The sequence below is a fragment of the Corvus hawaiiensis genome, chromosome 9, assembly GCF_020740725.1.
Source record: "Corvus hawaiiensis isolate bCorHaw1 chromosome 9, bCorHaw1.pri.cur, whole genome shotgun sequence".
Taxonomy (NCBI): Eukaryota; Metazoa; Chordata; class Aves; order Passeriformes; family Corvidae; genus Corvus; species Corvus hawaiiensis.
This window is the reverse complement of record NC_063221.1, coordinates 14,248,571-14,266,682: the sequence shown is the minus strand read 5'-3', so window position 1 is coordinate 14,266,682 and position 18,112 is coordinate 14,248,571. Positions and strand designations below refer to the sequence as shown.

Genomic DNA, 18,112 nt, shown 5'->3' with positions numbered 1-18,112 from the left:
TCAATGACATATATCCCTGTGCTCTAATTTTAGTAATCCCTGTAACAAAATGTCAGGCCAGGACCGAAGAGAGTGTACTTAACCTTCCAAGAGTGGTTTTATATAAATATATATATATATATATATATATATATATATAGCATTAAGATGAGCTTCATTTTACCTGACAAACATTCAGATCTGAAAACAACTGCTTTGCCTGGTGGATTTTGGTGATGTGGTGATTTTGTTAGTAAGAGAAACACAAAGCTTGATAGCACTTATATTTAAATGTATTCAGACATTAAATTGTGTTGTTAGAGTCCCCATGATACTACTTAATAAGCAAGTGGTTTTTTTCAACTTAAGATACTAGAACTTGCTATCCAGAATTTTTACACTTTCTGATTTATTATCTATGTACTAATAATTTTCTCCTTTTTTGCAAGTACTCAGGTTTCTTTTACTCCCAATTTTGTTGACTGCTAGGGCTAATAGGTGGTTTGCTGCACTTAAATGTGTGACTGGCATGTGATTTATTAAAAGTTACTGTGTAAGAACTTAATCTGTTTCATTCACTTGAAAGAACCCTGTAATTAGCCACTTGTGATGGTGATCCTCATACTTGCAAGTGGAAACCTATTCTAAAGCCTCTTGACTGAATAGAATTTTTTATGTCTAACTTAGTAGACTACATATGCTTTTAGGTTCCAATTTTTTAACTTAATTTTTCTCATTATCACAGGTATCATAAGCTTAAACTTAAGCCTCTTTCTATGTGTGTGTGACCTGCAGCACATATACAAAACTCCCTTTAGTTTGCTGAGTTCTCTGAAAGTTTAACAATTCATATATTGTAGATCATACACACTTACATATAATTTTTCAGTAAAAAGCATAAGGATTTTTAATTGTTTAGTGAACCCTCAATGAATAATGAAGGTATTTGAAATATTTTCTGGTTTTAAATGTGTTCCTAATTTTTTTAGATATTTTCATGGGTCAGCCTACCATATATACTTGGTAAACCTAAGTACTTAAAGACTACATAATCCAAAATCTATGTAAAATTGAATGTAGCCTAATGATCATGGTGTTTTGCTATATTTTGTTTTTAAAACTTTCTATTTAGCAAAGAGAAACAAATTGGAAAGAAGATGAATAGTGCCGTGTAAGTAAAGGAAAAAGGATACATGTAGAGTATGCAAAGAACAATGTTAGGAGGGTAGGGAGAGATGGTGCAGTTTTGAGTGTTACAATATAAGAAAGGTTTAAACCTATTAGACAGCATTCAAAGAAGAGCAGTGAAGATGGTGAAGGGCCTTGAGGGAAGCTGTCTGAGGAGTGGTTGAGGTCACTTGTTCTGTTCAGCCTGGAGGAGAGGAGACTGAGGAGAGACCTCATTGCAGTCTGCAACTTCCTTGTGAGGGGCAGGCACTGATCTCTCCTCTGTGGTCGCAGTGATAGGACCCGAGGGAATGGCATGGAGCTGTGTCAGGGGAGGTTTAGGCTGGATATCAGGAAAAGTTTCTTCACCCAGAGGGTGGTTGGGCATTGTCACAGCCTCCCCAGGGAAGTGGTCACAGCACCAAGCCTGACAGAGTTCAAAAAGCATTTGGACAGCACTCTCAGGCACATGGTGCAATTCCTGAGGAGTCCTGTGCAGGGCCAGGAATTGGACTTGAGTGGTCCTTGTGAGTGCCTTCCAGCTCAGGATATTCTATGATTCTGTGGTGTAGAGATGTATCATTCTGCTGAAATTCTTGGCAGATATGAGGGTGTACTTTCTTATTAACATAGTAGCAAATTAGGAATTGTAATAAGAGACTAGAAATACCTAGTCCTCCTGATCAAGTGATTTTATCTTTTTTCTTTTTCCTTTTTTCTTGAGGTTTTGAGCTACAATTCCGATTGGGCCCAACTCTTCAGGGCAAGTCCGTTACTGTGTACACAAATTATCCAGCTTCTGGAGAAGTTTTTGATCGCCACAAGTTCAGGACACTATCATGGCACAATCCCACAGGAAAAGAAGATGACTCTGACAAATACTGCAAGTTGGATCTCCAAATTTCTGGGTCATACCAGTACTATTTTAGTCTTGGGTGAGTGAAATTTGTATACCTACAGCCAAATGCAGTTTGCTCCCTTGGTCTACATCTTAACCTGAAGAAAAACATTTTTTCCGTGCATTTTTCAAATTGCAACCTTGGGACCAATCAGAATCCACTAATGAAAAACAGTAACTGGTGGTTATTTAATACTTTCTGATGCAGAAATATTCTGGAGAGCATACAGAACCAAGCTGAACAACTTTCTGTGAATGCTGGAGAAGCAATCTATTTTTGCAAGTTTTCAAATTCATCAGCATTCTGGGTATCTCAATGATTAATTTGTACTTTCTTCATTGACTTTCAGGGTTGTTTCTTATCTAGCACAAAGGTTCTGGCATTCTTTACTTGGCTCCTTTACTTCCTCCTCTGTTTTAGTGGGACAACTACAGAAGAGAATGCCACTGTCTGTGATAACTGTAGTCTGGTATTTTGAGTTTCTGGAAGATGGGTGGTTAAATTCTCCAAGCTTAGGACACGTAGCTCAGGTACCTTCCTGAGGATGGTGCTCAAGATGGAGATCTACACGTAATAGATGGGCAGTTGTGCTTTGTGTTTCTGTCCATATGCCAAAAGGAGGAACCAGTGCTCCATCTCAGAAAATAGCAAAGGTATCTCACTTTTCCAGAGTTTTAAGCTCTGTATCCCAGTTGTATTCTTTGAAGTCCGGTAGAGAGATGATGCCTAAGAGATTTTCTTCAGATGTCATGCAGTCCTGTTCCCCCTCTCCCTCCAGCCACTATACTGGGCTAGTGTTTCTGAAATACCTATTTGCTATTTGAATTCTCTCTCTGAAACTGACTGGTACAATGGGTGTTAATTATACCAATTAAAATTCTTTTTTGCTAGAAATGAAAAAAGTGGTGGAGGATACATAGTTGTGGATCCCATTTTGCATGTTGGAGCTGATAATCATGTACTACCTTTGGATTGTGTTACACTCCAGACGTTCCTCGCTAAGTGTCTGGGACCATTTCATGAATGGGAAGATCGGCTTAAAGTGGCAAAAGAAACAGGTAATGCTCATACACATGTTTAAGGATATAAGTTTTTGTTTTATGATCAAAACCCAAAGTTACACAGAAGAGCTTCAGTGTAAACAACTCGTATATTTGTAGATTATGTATTTTCTGCTACATTCAATTTAGTTAACAGAATGAGTCAGTGAATTGATTAAAATATTGGCAGAGATGCAAAAATTCAGGAATTTCCTAATATGGGAAACTACTTATTTTATTGTTTTGATTTCACATAGACTTGGAAGTTTGTTGAACTGACAGGGTGATTTTTAAAGCTTGTGTTACATAGAATTTCAAGGGGAAGATTCAGATAAATTTACATTGGTTATTCCAAACACTAGCTTTAAGTAGTAAGTGTGGCTTATTATGCTTCTTTCGATTAACTTTGACTGATTTTTTTTTTTTTTTTTCCTTATTAAATAAATGGTTTCTTATTACATAGGTTACAACATGATTCATTTTACACCACTGCAGAAGCTTGGACTATCTAGATCATGTTATTCATTGGCTGATCAGTTAGAAGTAAATCCTGAATTTTCAAACCATAATAAAAAGTGCACTTGGAGCGATATAGGAGCGCTTGTGGAGAAATTGAAAAATGAATGGAATATGCTTTGCATCACAGATGTAGTCTACAATCATACTGGTATGACTTTTGTTTGTTAGTAACCAGATGGGTCCTATAATTGTATTTAATTATTTCCCTTAACGTCTCCCTCCTGAACCCATTTTTAGTAGCTCTTTTAAATAATGTAGTTGTCTCTGGTTTTGAGTCTCTCAAATCCAGAACAACTCCTTGCAATTATAACTGATATGCCTCTGTATCAGGTATAAAAAAACTTAGTATTGTTGCTGAAAGAGTAAATAGAGCTCTTCTTAAAAAGAATGATTAAGCTGTGTATCTGTATTTATATAATATGCCTGTCTTTGTGATCTGTGGTGTGCAGTTCCCAAATATTTGAACAGAGTCTGTATTATGAATTGTTTGATGAGCACAAACTGTGTACTTTCTTGTTAAACTTTCTTGTTAAGCATCTAGCTGCCTAAAAGTAACTGCTCTAGGTTGTCTCTAACATGCAGATGATAAACAGTTGGGACAAGAAGGTAGGATTAAGTGATGGGGAAGTGTTACAGCTCAGTCTGTGGGGAAAGAAAGAAGAGAGAGCTTTGTGCTTGGGGCAGGTTTTTTTTTAAGAATAGATGTGTTAATACACTGAAGGTGTTACTTAACTGTGTGAGGGACAGTGGGTTTTCTTCTTTGTGATCTGATGAAATTTAAATTACAGTACTTAATAATTTGCAATTTTGCTGATTATTTGGATAATGAGTTTTCTTTGATTGTGTTTCTAATGCGGTTGTTATTGTATGCTGTAATCCTGAAGATGATAATATTTAGCATTCTCACAGCAGACACTACAACAACTGGTTATGTAGGTTGATGTCTTTTGAGGCTCAAAAACCCCTAAACATAGATAATATGTGAATTTCAAGCTTTATTTGCTTTAGTTCTTTGGTGTTGACTGCTGCCAAACATTCCTATCCAATCAGTCTGCAACACAGGGCTTGCCCTATTTGTTTGTTGAAAAGTTACTAATTATAGTTGTTGGCTCTGTGTCTAAGGGAATTAGGATTTTAAACAGCCTCCCAGTTCTGGATAAAAAATTTCTTACACTGGTCAACTGGAAGTCCAGTTTCTCTTATAGATGCTTGAGATCCACTCATTTTTTAACAGTATATATTTACATGCTACTAAGGAGAATGTATTTTGATGGATAGAAAGACCTAACTATAATAATTACACATTAGAATATATTTGAGAAGGAAAATGTCATGTTATTTGGCTACATTTTTAGAAGGACTTTTTCAGGTTACATTCAGAGTTAAAGTAATCTTCATTGGGATGGATGACTCAACAGTTGTACTATGGTGAAAGGATGTTCAGAAGTGTCTTCTAAGAGGATAGAAGTATTCAGATGATTGTGGTTCTTAGGTCATTAAGCAAGGTATCCTTGATGGCTTTGTTTCCTGCTTTAAGACTTCTAAACTTGAATGTTTCCCCCATCTTTGTTGATTATAATCTAAACTTCTTGGTGTACAACTGTCTCCACACTTTGTTGAATGATAAATTTAGCATTAGCTGAAAGATAACGGTTGATGTTATAAGCCTGTGGAACTTTTAAAGGGGGCCTTTGAAATAAGAAAATATGGGGCGTTTTGGGGTTCTTTGGATCTTGATTAGATGGAAGGTAACTTTTTTTCTTAATTGAGCAGTGATTTCCAGTAGTTAAATGAAGTCATTCCTGCACATTAGGGTGACTTAATTGTAAAACACATTTCATTGACTCATTTGAATATAAAAGAGATAAAATGTATAGTCCATTATTTTGAGCAGATTATGGATAATTGCACATCCTTATTCATTCTGTAGGATGTCTGCATTAAAAGCTTAAGTTGTCTCAGTAAATTTTCTAATGTTAATTCTAACAGGTCATGACCCCTCAGCTTACAGTGGTTCTGTTGGTAGTTTCTGCTTTCTAGTTGAGACCATTGTATAAAAATGGCATCGTTTCCCCTCTGCTCCTGTGGGAGTCCGGCAGCATCACTTGCAGGATTGGGCATTAAGCTGAGGTGTTCAGTGTTCGCTCTGGAGCAGAGCCCACACTGTGGGCACAGCAGGGAACAGTGGGAATCAGCTCTTGATGTCTCCATGAGGCTCTAATGAAAGGCAGCATCTATGGCCCAGCTTTACAAGTGAAGTCATGCGCTGATGTTAAATATCCCTGCGCCTTTGGCATCTTCGCTGGCGTATCACGGATAAACTTGCAAATCCTCTCTGGTAACTGGGTATATTCAAATAAGAAATGTGTTGGCTGGCATTTCCTTTTCACCAGGAGACAGAAAAAAGACATTTGGAGTTGTTTTTCTTTTCTGAGCTTTCAGTGGCTGTAATAAATCATATCAAGTAATAAAAATAAAGTGAAATAAATTATGTATTAACTTATCTTTCACAAGAGGCTACTATTGTATAGTTGTAGTATAGCACTTGAGTAACTCTTAATTTCAAGTACTTAGACATATTAAACACCACCTTCTCCCAGCTTTATAAATGATCAAAAAAAAAAAGAAATCTTGGGCTGTGAGCATCACTGCTAAATATTAGGCTTGTGTTTAATTTGTGTAAAAATGAGTTAGTCACTTAAGAAAAAAATTTCAGATTTTTTAAAGAAGAATATAATGAATTTTAGAAAGTTTTCTGTAATTTCTTATCTTGGTATTTCTTTATTCCTGTACTTACTTTATACTATACACATAATCTATACTATACTTATTTTCTCCTTAGCTGTAGCAAATGTAATCACGAGTGATGTTTTGGATAATTTTTCTTCTGCAGAGTTAGATTTCTCTTGGTGTTACAGTGTGAATCACTGGAGCTTACCTTCTGATCAGGAAACATCTTTCTGTTCTTTACCAGAATTAATGGAAGGCCTGTTGACTTCTCTTTTTTTTTTGATGCTAACCCCTTAGATTTAACTTATGTGTTGTCTTTTTAGAATTAATTGTATTTACGTATGAAAGTCCTTTATAGTAAATTATAGTTCTTGTTAGAAGAATAGAACAAGCTGTTTTTGCTTTTTGGAGAAGAAAGCTTTTTTCAGAAGTAGTAAAATATAAAGAAGGAAAGAGCAGGAGAGAATAATCTGTTTGGCCTAGAACAGCCTTTAACAGCCTAAGCTTAATGTTGCTTTACATAACTTTAAAACATGGTGGGATTAGTTGTAGATGGTATTTAAACCATAAGGATTTTAATTTCCACAAATGGTTTGATCTTATAAACACGGAATTTTGCCATGTCTTGACATATAATGTAACATGGTGCTCAGGAGAGCTGTTCACACTATAGACTGAGCTAGTAGATTTTTTTTTTTTTCCCCATTTGAGATTTCTGTTTAAACTTCTTTGAACTAAGCAGACTTGAGATTTTAAGTATTTTTGTTCTGCTATAATTCTGGACACGTTAGTGACTCTTCATGTTTCTAATATAATAATTTGTTGCATATTTTCCCATGTGGGAAGTACTACTTCTGTTTTTCTCTGCTTTTCTGAAAACCTGGTTTTTGTTCTTAGGCATTCTGTGAGGTTGTCTTTTTATTTTTTGTTTTATAGTTTAGTTTTTCGGTTTGAGATATTCATTCAGAAGAATATATTAGGTTTATTTTCAATTAAGCAGTGTTGCGAATGAGTTGCAAAATTGGAAAGAGATTAACTCTTGGATTTTTCTTTTTAGTCATATCATACTTCCAAAATCAAATTTCTGTACTATGTATGTATTTACCCATACTGCTGCACGCACGCTGTCTATATTAGAATACTACACCTGTGTTCTAGTGAAGGCTCCTTGCCTTCTCTGAGTTAATTTTTAATGTTCAGCATTAATGTTCAGGTGCTGGGTGATGCTACAAGGGAAGCTTGGCAAATAGACACCGAGTGTAGTGTTTGGCCTGAATTAGTGTTCCATTTGCATGCACCAGACAGTGCACTCATCTTGCTGTGTAAGACTCAGTGACATTGCTTCCTACAACTCAGCTTCTTTTTATGTACACAAGTGTCACAGCTACTTCTTTCGTAAATGCCCATTTAACTATATTTTGCATTAATTGTTTTTTGGGTGGTGTGTGTGCACTCTCTCTGGCTGCGTGTGGCATCTGACAGGATGAAGAATATTAAAAAATAAACAACATATATTATAAAGTTTGGGACGTATGTTTGGCTTCCAACACTCAAAGAATATCAGTATCTTATTTTCAGTATTTGTTGTATTTCTGGCAACAAAAATTGGATTTTTTTTTTTTAAGTGTTTTAGAATTGGTGGTACTATTACATATTTTTATGTAACTAACGAAAAGTTTTTCTGCAGTCTCTGCAGCTGTATTTTTGACCAAAAAAAAAGTCGATCAGTAATAACATTTCTGCATAAGACATTATTTTCAATTGACATGGAAAACTTCAGTTGAAATGTGAATGAACTCTGTGTACTATAGTACCTCAGCTTCTTGGTGTTAAGATGTTTACAAAATACAGTGAAGGGTTCAACTTATGTACTTACATTTTTCTTTGGTTTTTTTCTCCCCCATCCCTTTCTTCAAAAAGCTACTAACAGTGAATGGCTCAGGATGCATCCAGAATGTGGCTATAACCTTGTAAATTCTCCTCACCTGAAGCCAGCTTGGGTCCTGGATAGAGCTCTGTGGCATTTGACTGGTATGGTGGCTGATGGAAAGTATATTGCCAAAGGGGTCCCACCCTTGATTGAAAATGATCAGCACTTAAATGTAAGTGAATGAGAACTAAGTATAAGCTAATAAACTTCATAAATAGCTGGATAAACCTTTAATATTTCTAGGGTTGTGGAAATGCACAAAAAGTGATGTATACTTTGCAGATACATTTAGTGAAATAAGCCCTTGCTCCCTATTTTTTTTGCTTTTCTTAATTATATTAATAAACAACCTCAGTAACTAACACATTTTTTATTTTTACAGTGTTTACGTAAAATAATTTATGAAGATATATATCCAAAAATTAAACTATGGGAATTTTTCCAAGTGGATGTTAACAAAGCTGTGCAGCAATTTAAAACCCTTCTAACTCAAGGTAAAGGAAGGTTATGTTGAAGGTTATGCTGAAGCATGTGAATTATGTATTTATAGTTCAAGAGGCATAGGTAAACTTAACAGTTAGATGGAAAACAATATAATGCTATTTTTTGCTATGTGAGACATCCACTGTGCTGATTTAAGCATTCAAGAATGCTTTGAGGGCTAGGAAGATCTTTAAAGACTCTGTACCTCTTCAATGCCTTCATCCCTTCATCCACCCACATCTTGGTTATGCTAGTTATAAAAGTTGCATGTCTTTAAATGTAATTCCTGTTTCTACTTTGAGCACTTGTTTCTATATTGTTCTCAGGCAAAATGAGCAGTAAATCTGATCCAAATCAACATCTTCAAATACTTCAGGACCCTGATTACAGACGACTTGGCTGTACTGTGGATATGAATGTAGCACTGGCAACGTTCATACCACACAGGTACTGTGCTACTGATTACAAGTTAAAATCTAAGTGAAGCTAAATTTATGAAGCCAAAAAAAGACATTGCTTTCAGACATGAGGAAAAAGTTAAGTTTTGATTCCTTTTAGTAATTTATACTGCATGCTTTTAAAATAATGTTTTCTAATTGTTGTTCTGCTTTTAATGTCCTCCTGACAAGCAATGGACCAGCTGCAATAGAAGAATGTTGTAACTGGTTTCGCAAGAGGATTGAGGAGCTAAATGCTGAGCAATTCAGACAAACTAGTCACCATCAAGAACAGGTGTTGAAATTACTGTGTTTTAATGCTGAATTGTTTAAAATTCCAAATAAATGCAGGCATTTCAATAATGCATAATTTAATTACTTCTAGGCTGTCAATTGTCTTGTGGGGACTGTGGTTTATGAACGAATCGCTTGTGATGGTCCTAAGCTGGGTCTTATCAGTAGAAAACATCCCTTGGTTACCAGGTATATACATGTTTTCTTGTTTGTTTGGAAACTTAGAACCTATCCAGGGAAAGCAAGTTCAAAGTTAAATAAAAATATATATTTATATGTACAAATGTATGTTTTCTTTCACATGGACAAATGCCACTTAATGAATTGACAGGGTTTTTTGTAAGCAACAGCAATAACTATTTCATAAGCAAATGTGACCAGAAAGCATGAGACAGTACTCAGAGAACATCAAAACCTTACATAGTGCAAATTGCTGTTGTAGGTGGAAGAGGAGTGGAACTAGGAAAGTTTATACCTTTCACGTTTTATATACTTGATGCCACTCATACCTAAAGTTCTATGGCTTTAGTCTTACATTACCAGCTGACACCAGGATAGTGGCAACATCTGTTCTTGCTCCTTCAAAGCTTCCTTCAAAATAGAAAACTCTCCAGCATTTATGCAAGTTGCTCTCTTTTTTGTCTGTATTATGTACAAGCCAGTTCATAGCAGATACTTTAATTTCAAAGAAAATAAATTGCAGCTTAGGTTACCATATGTGTTTGGTGCTTGTCTCTTTGTTTTCTCTTTTAATTGCCTGTCTATTCCATAGGTATTTTACCTATCCATTCAAAGAACTGACTGTGGAGGAGGAAGAAGCTATGATACATCAGCCAGATAAAGCTTGTTATTTCATGGCTCATAATGGCTGGGTTATGGGAGATGATCCTCTTAGAAACTTCGCAGAACCGGGTGTGTAAAAGAAATTTGAATTCTTACAAACCATTTGATATTCTAGCCAAAGCAAAAAGGATTTTACTTGATCTGTCTTTTTTTCAGATGTATTCCTCTGAAGCTGCAGAATAGCAGATACTAAGCTTATAGCACTTTAATTTCCCATTCAGCATACAGATGAACTGTAAGAACTGGAATTTGAGGTACAGTTTTACAAGATTTGAGAGGCAAATTACCAGCTTTCTGCCACTGAAGCTGGGACATCCTGCCTCCCCACTTTTGTCATTGTCTTTGTTGCTTACTTTGTACTTTGTTCCAACACCAGTGCTTGTTGGCATTTCCATGAGACAATGACAGAGTGGCAGAAAAACTAATGCAATGAAAAGGTGAATAGTATTTTACTGCATTAGTGAGCAAAAACAGGATCCTTGAAAAGTCCACTGAGTGGCAGTCAGGCAGTCAAGAGATGACCCAGTTAATCCAAATTAAGTATGCAGATTACTTGCAAAGGTAAAATAGGGCATGAAATCACCATGCATTCTAAAATACTACATTCTAACTCCTTTGGGGACAGTATTGATATCTAATAAAAGCAAAAAAAGCTTGTGTTCAGAGTAGCCATTCACTTGGTAAACTAAATGAAACAAAGGCCAGTTTAAGTGTAATTAAAAACCATCTAAAAATTTGAGTCTGCTTTACAAGCTAATCTGATGATACTCCAGAGTCATCTGGAGTTAGCAAACAAATATTTAATTTCTGCAAGGTAATCTACACCCCTTTCACTAAATTTTATTTACTTTTATTCTCCTTCTCAAGGATTGAGATAATGTGTTTCAAGAGTGTTTTTGTTCAGTTGCCTTCAGCTTATTACTCTTTCTTCTAGGCAGACTTTTGTATTTTTTTTCTCTCAGTTGTTGGCTTCAGTTAGCATATTTAATTTCCACTACTGAGGTTTCTCTCGTAACTCAGCTACAGGTTTTTGAGTGCTTTGTACTTGTGTTTTGCCTTTGTTTTATGCCACACATAATTTCAACTGAGAACAAAGTGTGAAAATGTGGTACACAAAGGCACAATAAAGGAACTGGAAAAAAAATGCAGCCAGTTCTCTAAATGATCCTTTGAAAAAATCACAGTGTACATCCAAAGAAACACCATTTTTCTGTCCATGTGGCTGTGCTATTAGTGAAGAAAAAGGTTAGCTGTGCTTATGTGAATGTTTTGGGAATTTGTGGTAATTTACAGTTCCTGTTTTTTACTTCCTGGCTTTGGAAATCCATCACAGTCTGCTGTTAATAGAAGATAAAATTGTAAATTGTGGCTGTGACAGATTATGATAACACAGTGAGATTCTTCTTTGAATTTGGCCAGTATAAAAAACCAAAGTACTAATTTTGTTCATTCATTTGATTTTTTTTTTTTTTTTTTTTTTTTTTTGCTTTTTTCTTTTTCTGAACTACAGCTTTTATACTACTTTGAAGAATTAGAAGGAATTTTATTTCAGTCTGAAAAATTGTTTCAGTATCACTACAGAAGCTAAATATTCCGTGGAGGAGTGTGAAATTGTACACCAGTGTCATGTATATAGATTTTTGAGTTGATATGGTTATCGTTAGAATTTTTACTGTTCATTACAGTGTTTTTCTGCTCTTCAGCAGTAGAAAATAAAACATCACCTTTTCATTTTGGTGCACATTCTATATTACATATATACCCTAAAGTGAATTTATTTCCCTTACAGGTTCAAATGTTTACTTGAGAAGAGAGCTCATTTGTTGGGGAGACAGTGTGAAACTGCGTTATGGTAATAAACCTGAAGACTGCCCATACCTCTGGGCACATATGAAAAAATACACCGAAATCACTGCCAGATATTTCCATGGTGTTCGTCTGGACAACTGTCACTCAACACCTATTCATGTAGCTGAGGTACGCAAAATTAAGCATGTTTATTATAAAGCAGCTTCCTGTCTGTGAAATAGATCCTGCAGATTTTACAGCAACAGTGCAGGACTTGTGGCAGAGTTTCGGTGGGAATGAATCTTCTTCAAAGCATAAAAGCAAGGTTTCTTGTCTGGTGATGTTTAGATATGGTTTCAGCTTCATCAGACAGTAGAGGGGTGTAGCTATTGTATCTTTTAATTCTCTACTTTAGCTGAAATAATGTGGATGTGATTGGGCCTGGCTAACTTTTCCCTCACTTAGCTGTGGACTTGGTGAGATGGCTGCCAGTATCCAGTATGTCAGTCTGAGCTGGAGTCCTTTCCAAGACTTGATTGAAAGTCTGACTGGTTTATTTTTTTGCCATATATATTTTGCTGTTGCTAAATTAAACAGGAAGTGGTTCACTTCACAGAGTTTAAAAGCTGGTAAAGAACTCCTGCAAAAAATTTAGTCTGGCTAGTGCTTCTGTTTCCCAGGGAGCCGACTACATACAGAAGTTGTACTTGCCTAATAAATTGGCTTTAAATAGGTTTGGAGTAGCGAAGCTTGTTAGCGCTTAGTCTTAACTAAGAGCTGACCTAAATCTATGAAGAGCTCTCGAAAACAAGTTGATTTGCCCGCACAAGTTGTAAGTGGCTCCTAAAGGCAGCTGTTTCAAAACTTCTGCCATTCTTGTGTTTATTGTTACTATTTTTGGAATGGTAACTGCAAAGGCTTAGACTGAAGTCTTGCTCAGATTTCCTAGTTCAATTGGTATCTCTTTTATCCAACCTTTGCTCTTGTATTTTGAGCAAAGATTTTGTTTTAAAACAAAGTTGTAATTAGCTTAAAGTCTACAGAAAATTCCCTAGAATTCAATCCATAAATAATATCTGTAAAATACAACCATGCTTTTATGAAACTTACATGTTACCAATATTTTTAATGTGCTGCATATATGAATCATGACTCATTTATGTTTGGTTAACATTCATGTTAATGTTTGTGTATACATAGCTGAAAATGGATGTCTTACATTAAAAATGTATTATGATCTATAGGAGATGCTAGCAACAGCCAGATCAGTCAGACCTAATCTTTATGTGATAGCTGAACTCTTCACGGGCAGTGAGTACATTGACAATGTTTTTGTCAACCGCCTGGGAATTACCAGCCTGATTAGAGGTACAATAAGCAGTTGAAAATTATGTAGGATTGTTGTGTATGGTTTGGATTTTTAAATGTGAAACTAACATTGGTATGCTTTTTTATTTTTCTTACATATTCATGTTCTTTGCTTATGCAATTACCTTTGCTTCTTCATGTTCTATTTAACTTCTCCTGTGTTGTATGCTAATTCTTGGTTTTGCTTATGTTTGTGTATCCTCTTCTGTGTAACAACTTGTTTTGTTCCTTAATTTTGGCTTTCTGTTTATCTTTGCTGCATGGCGTTTTCCTATTGTCCAATCCCTGCCTAGCTTTGAAACTTGTCCTTTTTTGTATCTACCTTTCCCCTTTCTGTGGCTTTTTTGGCTGTGCTTTTTGCAGTACATGCTGGACACAGCTAGAAAATTGCGAGCCGATTTGTATGTAGTGGCTGAACTGTTCACAGGAAATGAGGAGCTGGACAATATCTTTGTGAATAGGCTGGGCATTACCTCCTTAATAAGAGGTAGGCTTGCTGTGTGTGTGGTCTCTTTCCAACGAGAGATTATAGATGATGTGCTTTTTCCAAGAAAAGGTTTTCTACCATATTATGGACTTTTAATTTCATACTCTATATAATCAGAAGTACAGGTTCTGTATTGTGACTTTTTTGATAGTTAGCAAAATATACAATACTAGCCATAAAATAAGAGAAGACCTCCTTTGTTAGTTTACAGAAGGTTAAATATTTCACTCTTAGTCTAGTGAAGCAAAAAGGAGTTGTAGCACAGTTCTGCTATGTAAGTCCTGCATCATGTCTGATTTTTGTTGCATGAGTTTTTTAAAGCCTTTGAGAAATAGTGTGATCTCTGCTTTTTTGTCTGTTTTTTCCCTTATCTTTTTCTTCCTTAATACATTATAGTAAATGGAGTATTCCAAGGCTGTGTTTCCGCACTGGAGAATATATATACATGTGTTTGATTGTTTGATTGAACACACCAAAATAACAACTTCTAAATGCCATATTAACATCTTCGTGTGTGCTGTCCTCTGTGGTAGTTATTGTTATGCAAACACTTAGGTATTTTGTTCTTTAGAGGCCATGACTGCTTACAATAGCCACGAAGAAGGGAGGTTGGTTTATCGGTTTGGAGGTGAGCCTGTTGGATCTTTTGTTCAGCCACGTTTGAGGCCTTTGATGCCAGCTATTGCTCATGCACTGTTCATGGATATTACACATGATAATGAATGTCCAATTCAGGTGAGCACCTAAACAAAAAAAAAATTACCTTTAATGTTTTCTGAAGTGATATTTCTGGACTGTGGAAGGGTTTGATGCAATCTGGATATCCTGAACAATATTTAGAAAAAAATGCATTTCAGTTGAAGTTTTTATGCAGAGAAAAAAATTTTGTAACAATACCCTCTGACATTCAAGATTTCGTCTTTCAAGGGGAAAAGTATATAAAGTTACTAAATAAGATATTTTGAGTCTTTCATCCAGCTGCTGTAAGTCGTTCCGTTTCTGCTTGTTGACCTGTTCTCCTGAGCTTGTTTACAGGCAAGAATGGGAGAGAGTGGTGGGCAGGGAGTGCTTATTTTGATGATTTTTCTGAAGTTGCTTTTCTTTGTTCATTTGTAGAAATTTTCTCCAATAATTGTATTGTAATTGTGGAAATTATGATCATGGGATTAGCATTTCCTCTGTTAAGTTGAATATATCTTCTGTATGCTGAATTGGGAGGATCGAACTATCTTTGTTTCACTATTTATTACCTGTATATTTTTAATGCAGCACCGATCTGCATATGATGCTCTTCCTAGTGCAATGATTGTTTCCATGGCATGTTGTGCTACAGGAAGTACCAAAGGCTATGATGAACTAGTACCCCACCAGGTATGTGTCTACAGTTCAACTCCTAAGTTACCTTTAAAAATACCTTTTATTCTCATCCTAGAACATGTATTTTGATGTTATTTGAAATTCCAAGCCGTTCACTCTCTGGCATTACTTCAGATTGTCCAGCTTCATATGCAATTTGAATTTATTACATAGTTCAGACCTCAAGGTGTGGTAGTTTTTATTTCCCAGAGTAGTTCATATTTGCTTAAATTTGGTTCTTTTACAGATCTCTGTAGTATCTGAAGAGAGGTTTTATGCAAAATGGAATCCAGCAGCACATCTGACTTCTGGTGAAGTTAATTTCCAAACAGGAATTCTAGCAGGAAGGCTGGCCATAAACAGGCTGCATCAGGAGCTGGGGGCTAAAGGCTTTAATCAGGCAAGTAGCGAGGGTAACACTGCGATTTCTTCATATGTATGCTCTGAGAGAGCACAGTTGCAATGTTGTGTCTTTTCTAGGTGTATGTAGACCAAGTTGATGAAGATATAGTTGCAGTGACAAGACACTGCCCTAACACACACCAGTCTGTTGTGGCTGTGTGTCGAACTGCCTTCAGGGATCCTAAAACTTGTTTCTACAGTAAAGAAGTTCCTGAAATGTGTATCCCAGGTAAACAGTTTTCTTTCCAAGAGCTGTTGTCATGTACAAAAAATTCAGGTTATTCATGCTTTTTAACTTCAAGCACATGCACGTGAAATCCATATGAGAATTTTCAGTATATAACACTCCTTTTATATGTACTAACATGTATGTTCCAAAAGTGGTTAAAGAAAATAACAGACTTGCGGTGCTTAGGGTTTTCAGAAACATTCATATTGAGTATGTTCCTGCTGCAAGCCTCCCCTTGAGAGTGTGGGGGGTTTTTATGGTCTTTGTGAACTAGTAATATTTAACAGTGAGATGTTTAATTGCACAGTGTTGGGGGAATTAGCATTTATTCTGTTATACTGAGGAAAAAGGCTAAAATTTTATCCTATTTGTTGATACCATTTTTTATTCAGCTTTCAAACATACATAGCTATTTTGTAGCTTGAAAATACATCTTAATAAGAACTCTGTATTCAATAAGTTAATGTAAAGATAATATGTATGCAGTACATACATAATATTAATTAATTATGCAGAGTATTTACTGTACTCTAAAGTAGACAAGTATAAAGACTTCTATACATTACCTGGACGTGTTTCTGAAGAGAAGCTTTCCAGACTGGCTTTTTAGGTATACTTAGTTCTTTGAGTGTATGTGTGTGCCTGTTTTAAGATATTTACAAGACTTGTATACCTTATTGTCTGTAAATTACTTAAAGGATAGAGAAAATTAGAATTTCTATGTTAATAATAAATTGTTTGAAGATAAACCATCTGTTTAGCTGCAGTTTGGAAAGCAATATAGCACCATCTCCTAAAAGATAACAGGAAAACTAAGAAAGCTGATGACCAGTAAAAGACTGGTTGTAATTCTCTCATTGTCTGATTTTATGGTTAATTTATTATAAAATAACAAAAATTGCCATTTTAAATACAATACAGCATATGAGTGCGTAATGAATATTTATAGGATATTTAAATACTTTCCCATATTTTCTGTTCTTTTCCTGTGCAACAGAGACTTGTATCTTGAATATTCAGGTTTTTCATTTAAGCTTTTGCTTCATAATTTCAAAAGAATCACTTTTTTAATTTCAAATATCTTAAGAGCTGCAACATGATTTAACTTTTTTTAGGAAAAATAGACGAAGTAGTACTTGAGGCTAGGACTATTGAGAGAAGTGCTAGTCCTTACAAAAAAGATCCACATTTTATCAATGGATTGCCTAATTTCACAATGGAACTCAGAGAGCATATCCAGGTAATTAGCTTCTTTCACCCATGTTCTGATGTAACATTTCTTGTGATATTTTATATTAGAAAAAAAGACAGTGAATTTCAGTTGCAAATCTCTTTTCTTTTCTAAGATAAAAGACAGTAAAATCATAAAGCAAGCTGGAACTGCCATAAAAGGGCCAAATGAATTTGTTCAAGAAATAGAATTTGAAAGATTGACACCAGGAAGTGTAATAGTATTCAGGTATGTTCTTGTAACTGCCAAATGGCTGTGTGAGTTACAAGAGTGATAGGAGACTGGAGAATAGTTCTTCCAAGTGCTGTATTTCTACAAGAAATGCATTGATATTTACAGAGTTAGTCTGGACCCAAAGGCACAAGAGGCTGTGGGTATACTCCGCAATCATTTGATCCAGTTCAGCTCTCATTTTAAATCTGGAAGTCTTCCTGATGATCAATCAGCACCAATATTAAAAACACCATTTTCTTCGTGAGTATGCTTTAAGTTTCTGACATAGAACCGAGAGAGGAGAGCAAAGAATACAATGTAAACCTAGTGAGGGATTGTTGGGTTTTGCTGGTGATGGGTTTGAATTGTCACAGTGCAGTGAAGACTCTCAGAGATCTTACATGTATAATACTCAGTGGGGTTAATACTGAAAAACTTTGCAGTTTGTGTAATTGCTGCCTAAAGTAGGCTTTCTAACATGGACTGCTTCTCAGTGTTGGGCTGTGATTGGGTTTTTTAATACTGTGTTTCTAAATAAACACTGAGAATATCTTGGAACATCTGAAAAATCAGGCTCTTAATTTCCAAGGTAAGTATTAAGAGAGTTGTATATATTTTACTATTTTAATGTGTGAAATCAAAATCATTTGTGAAATCCTTTCCCTGTTTCCCTACTGATGTTATTTTGGGTTTTATTCTTTTTTTTTCTCCACTGTT

The 18,112-nt window shown here is 35.5% G+C and overlaps 1 protein-coding gene across 4 annotated transcripts in view; it reads left to right on the top strand.

Annotated features, from left to right (window-relative positions):
* The window catches only part of AGL (amylo-alpha-1, 6-glucosidase, 4-alpha-glucanotransferase), a 37,479-nt gene that overhangs the window by 2,667 nt on the left and 16,700 nt on the right, over positions 1–18,112 (top strand). For 3 of the 4 annotated variants that reach the window (XM_048313071.1, XM_048313068.1, XM_048313070.1), the window contains exons 3-20: positions 1,871–2,081; positions 2,937–3,103; positions 3,549–3,752; positions 8,255–8,436; positions 8,647–8,758; positions 9,074–9,194; positions 9,377–9,479; positions 9,570–9,667; positions 10,251–10,390; positions 12,111–12,298; positions 13,841–13,964; positions 14,536–14,699; positions 15,234–15,335; positions 15,568–15,720; positions 15,801–15,951; positions 17,067–17,191; positions 17,298–17,410; positions 17,522–17,656. In XM_048313071.1, coding sequence (XP_048169028.1) covers positions 1,871–2,081; positions 2,937–3,103; positions 3,549–3,752; positions 8,255–8,436; positions 8,647–8,758; positions 9,074–9,194; positions 9,377–9,479; positions 9,570–9,667; positions 10,251–10,390; positions 12,111–12,298; positions 13,841–13,964; positions 14,536–14,699; positions 15,234–15,335; positions 15,568–15,720; positions 15,801–15,951; positions 17,067–17,191; positions 17,298–17,410; positions 17,522–17,656 — 2,593 coding nt within the window. Of the gene's footprint in view, positions 1–1,870; positions 2,082–2,936; positions 3,104–3,548; positions 3,753–8,254; positions 8,437–8,646; positions 8,759–9,073; positions 9,195–9,376; positions 9,480–9,569; positions 9,668–10,250; positions 10,391–12,110; positions 12,299–13,353; positions 13,478–13,840; positions 13,965–14,535; positions 14,700–15,233; positions 15,336–15,567; positions 15,721–15,800; positions 15,952–17,066; positions 17,192–17,297; positions 17,411–17,521; positions 17,657–18,112 lie in introns of all 4 variants that reach the window. The other variant, XM_048313069.1, reaches the window with a different exon arrangement.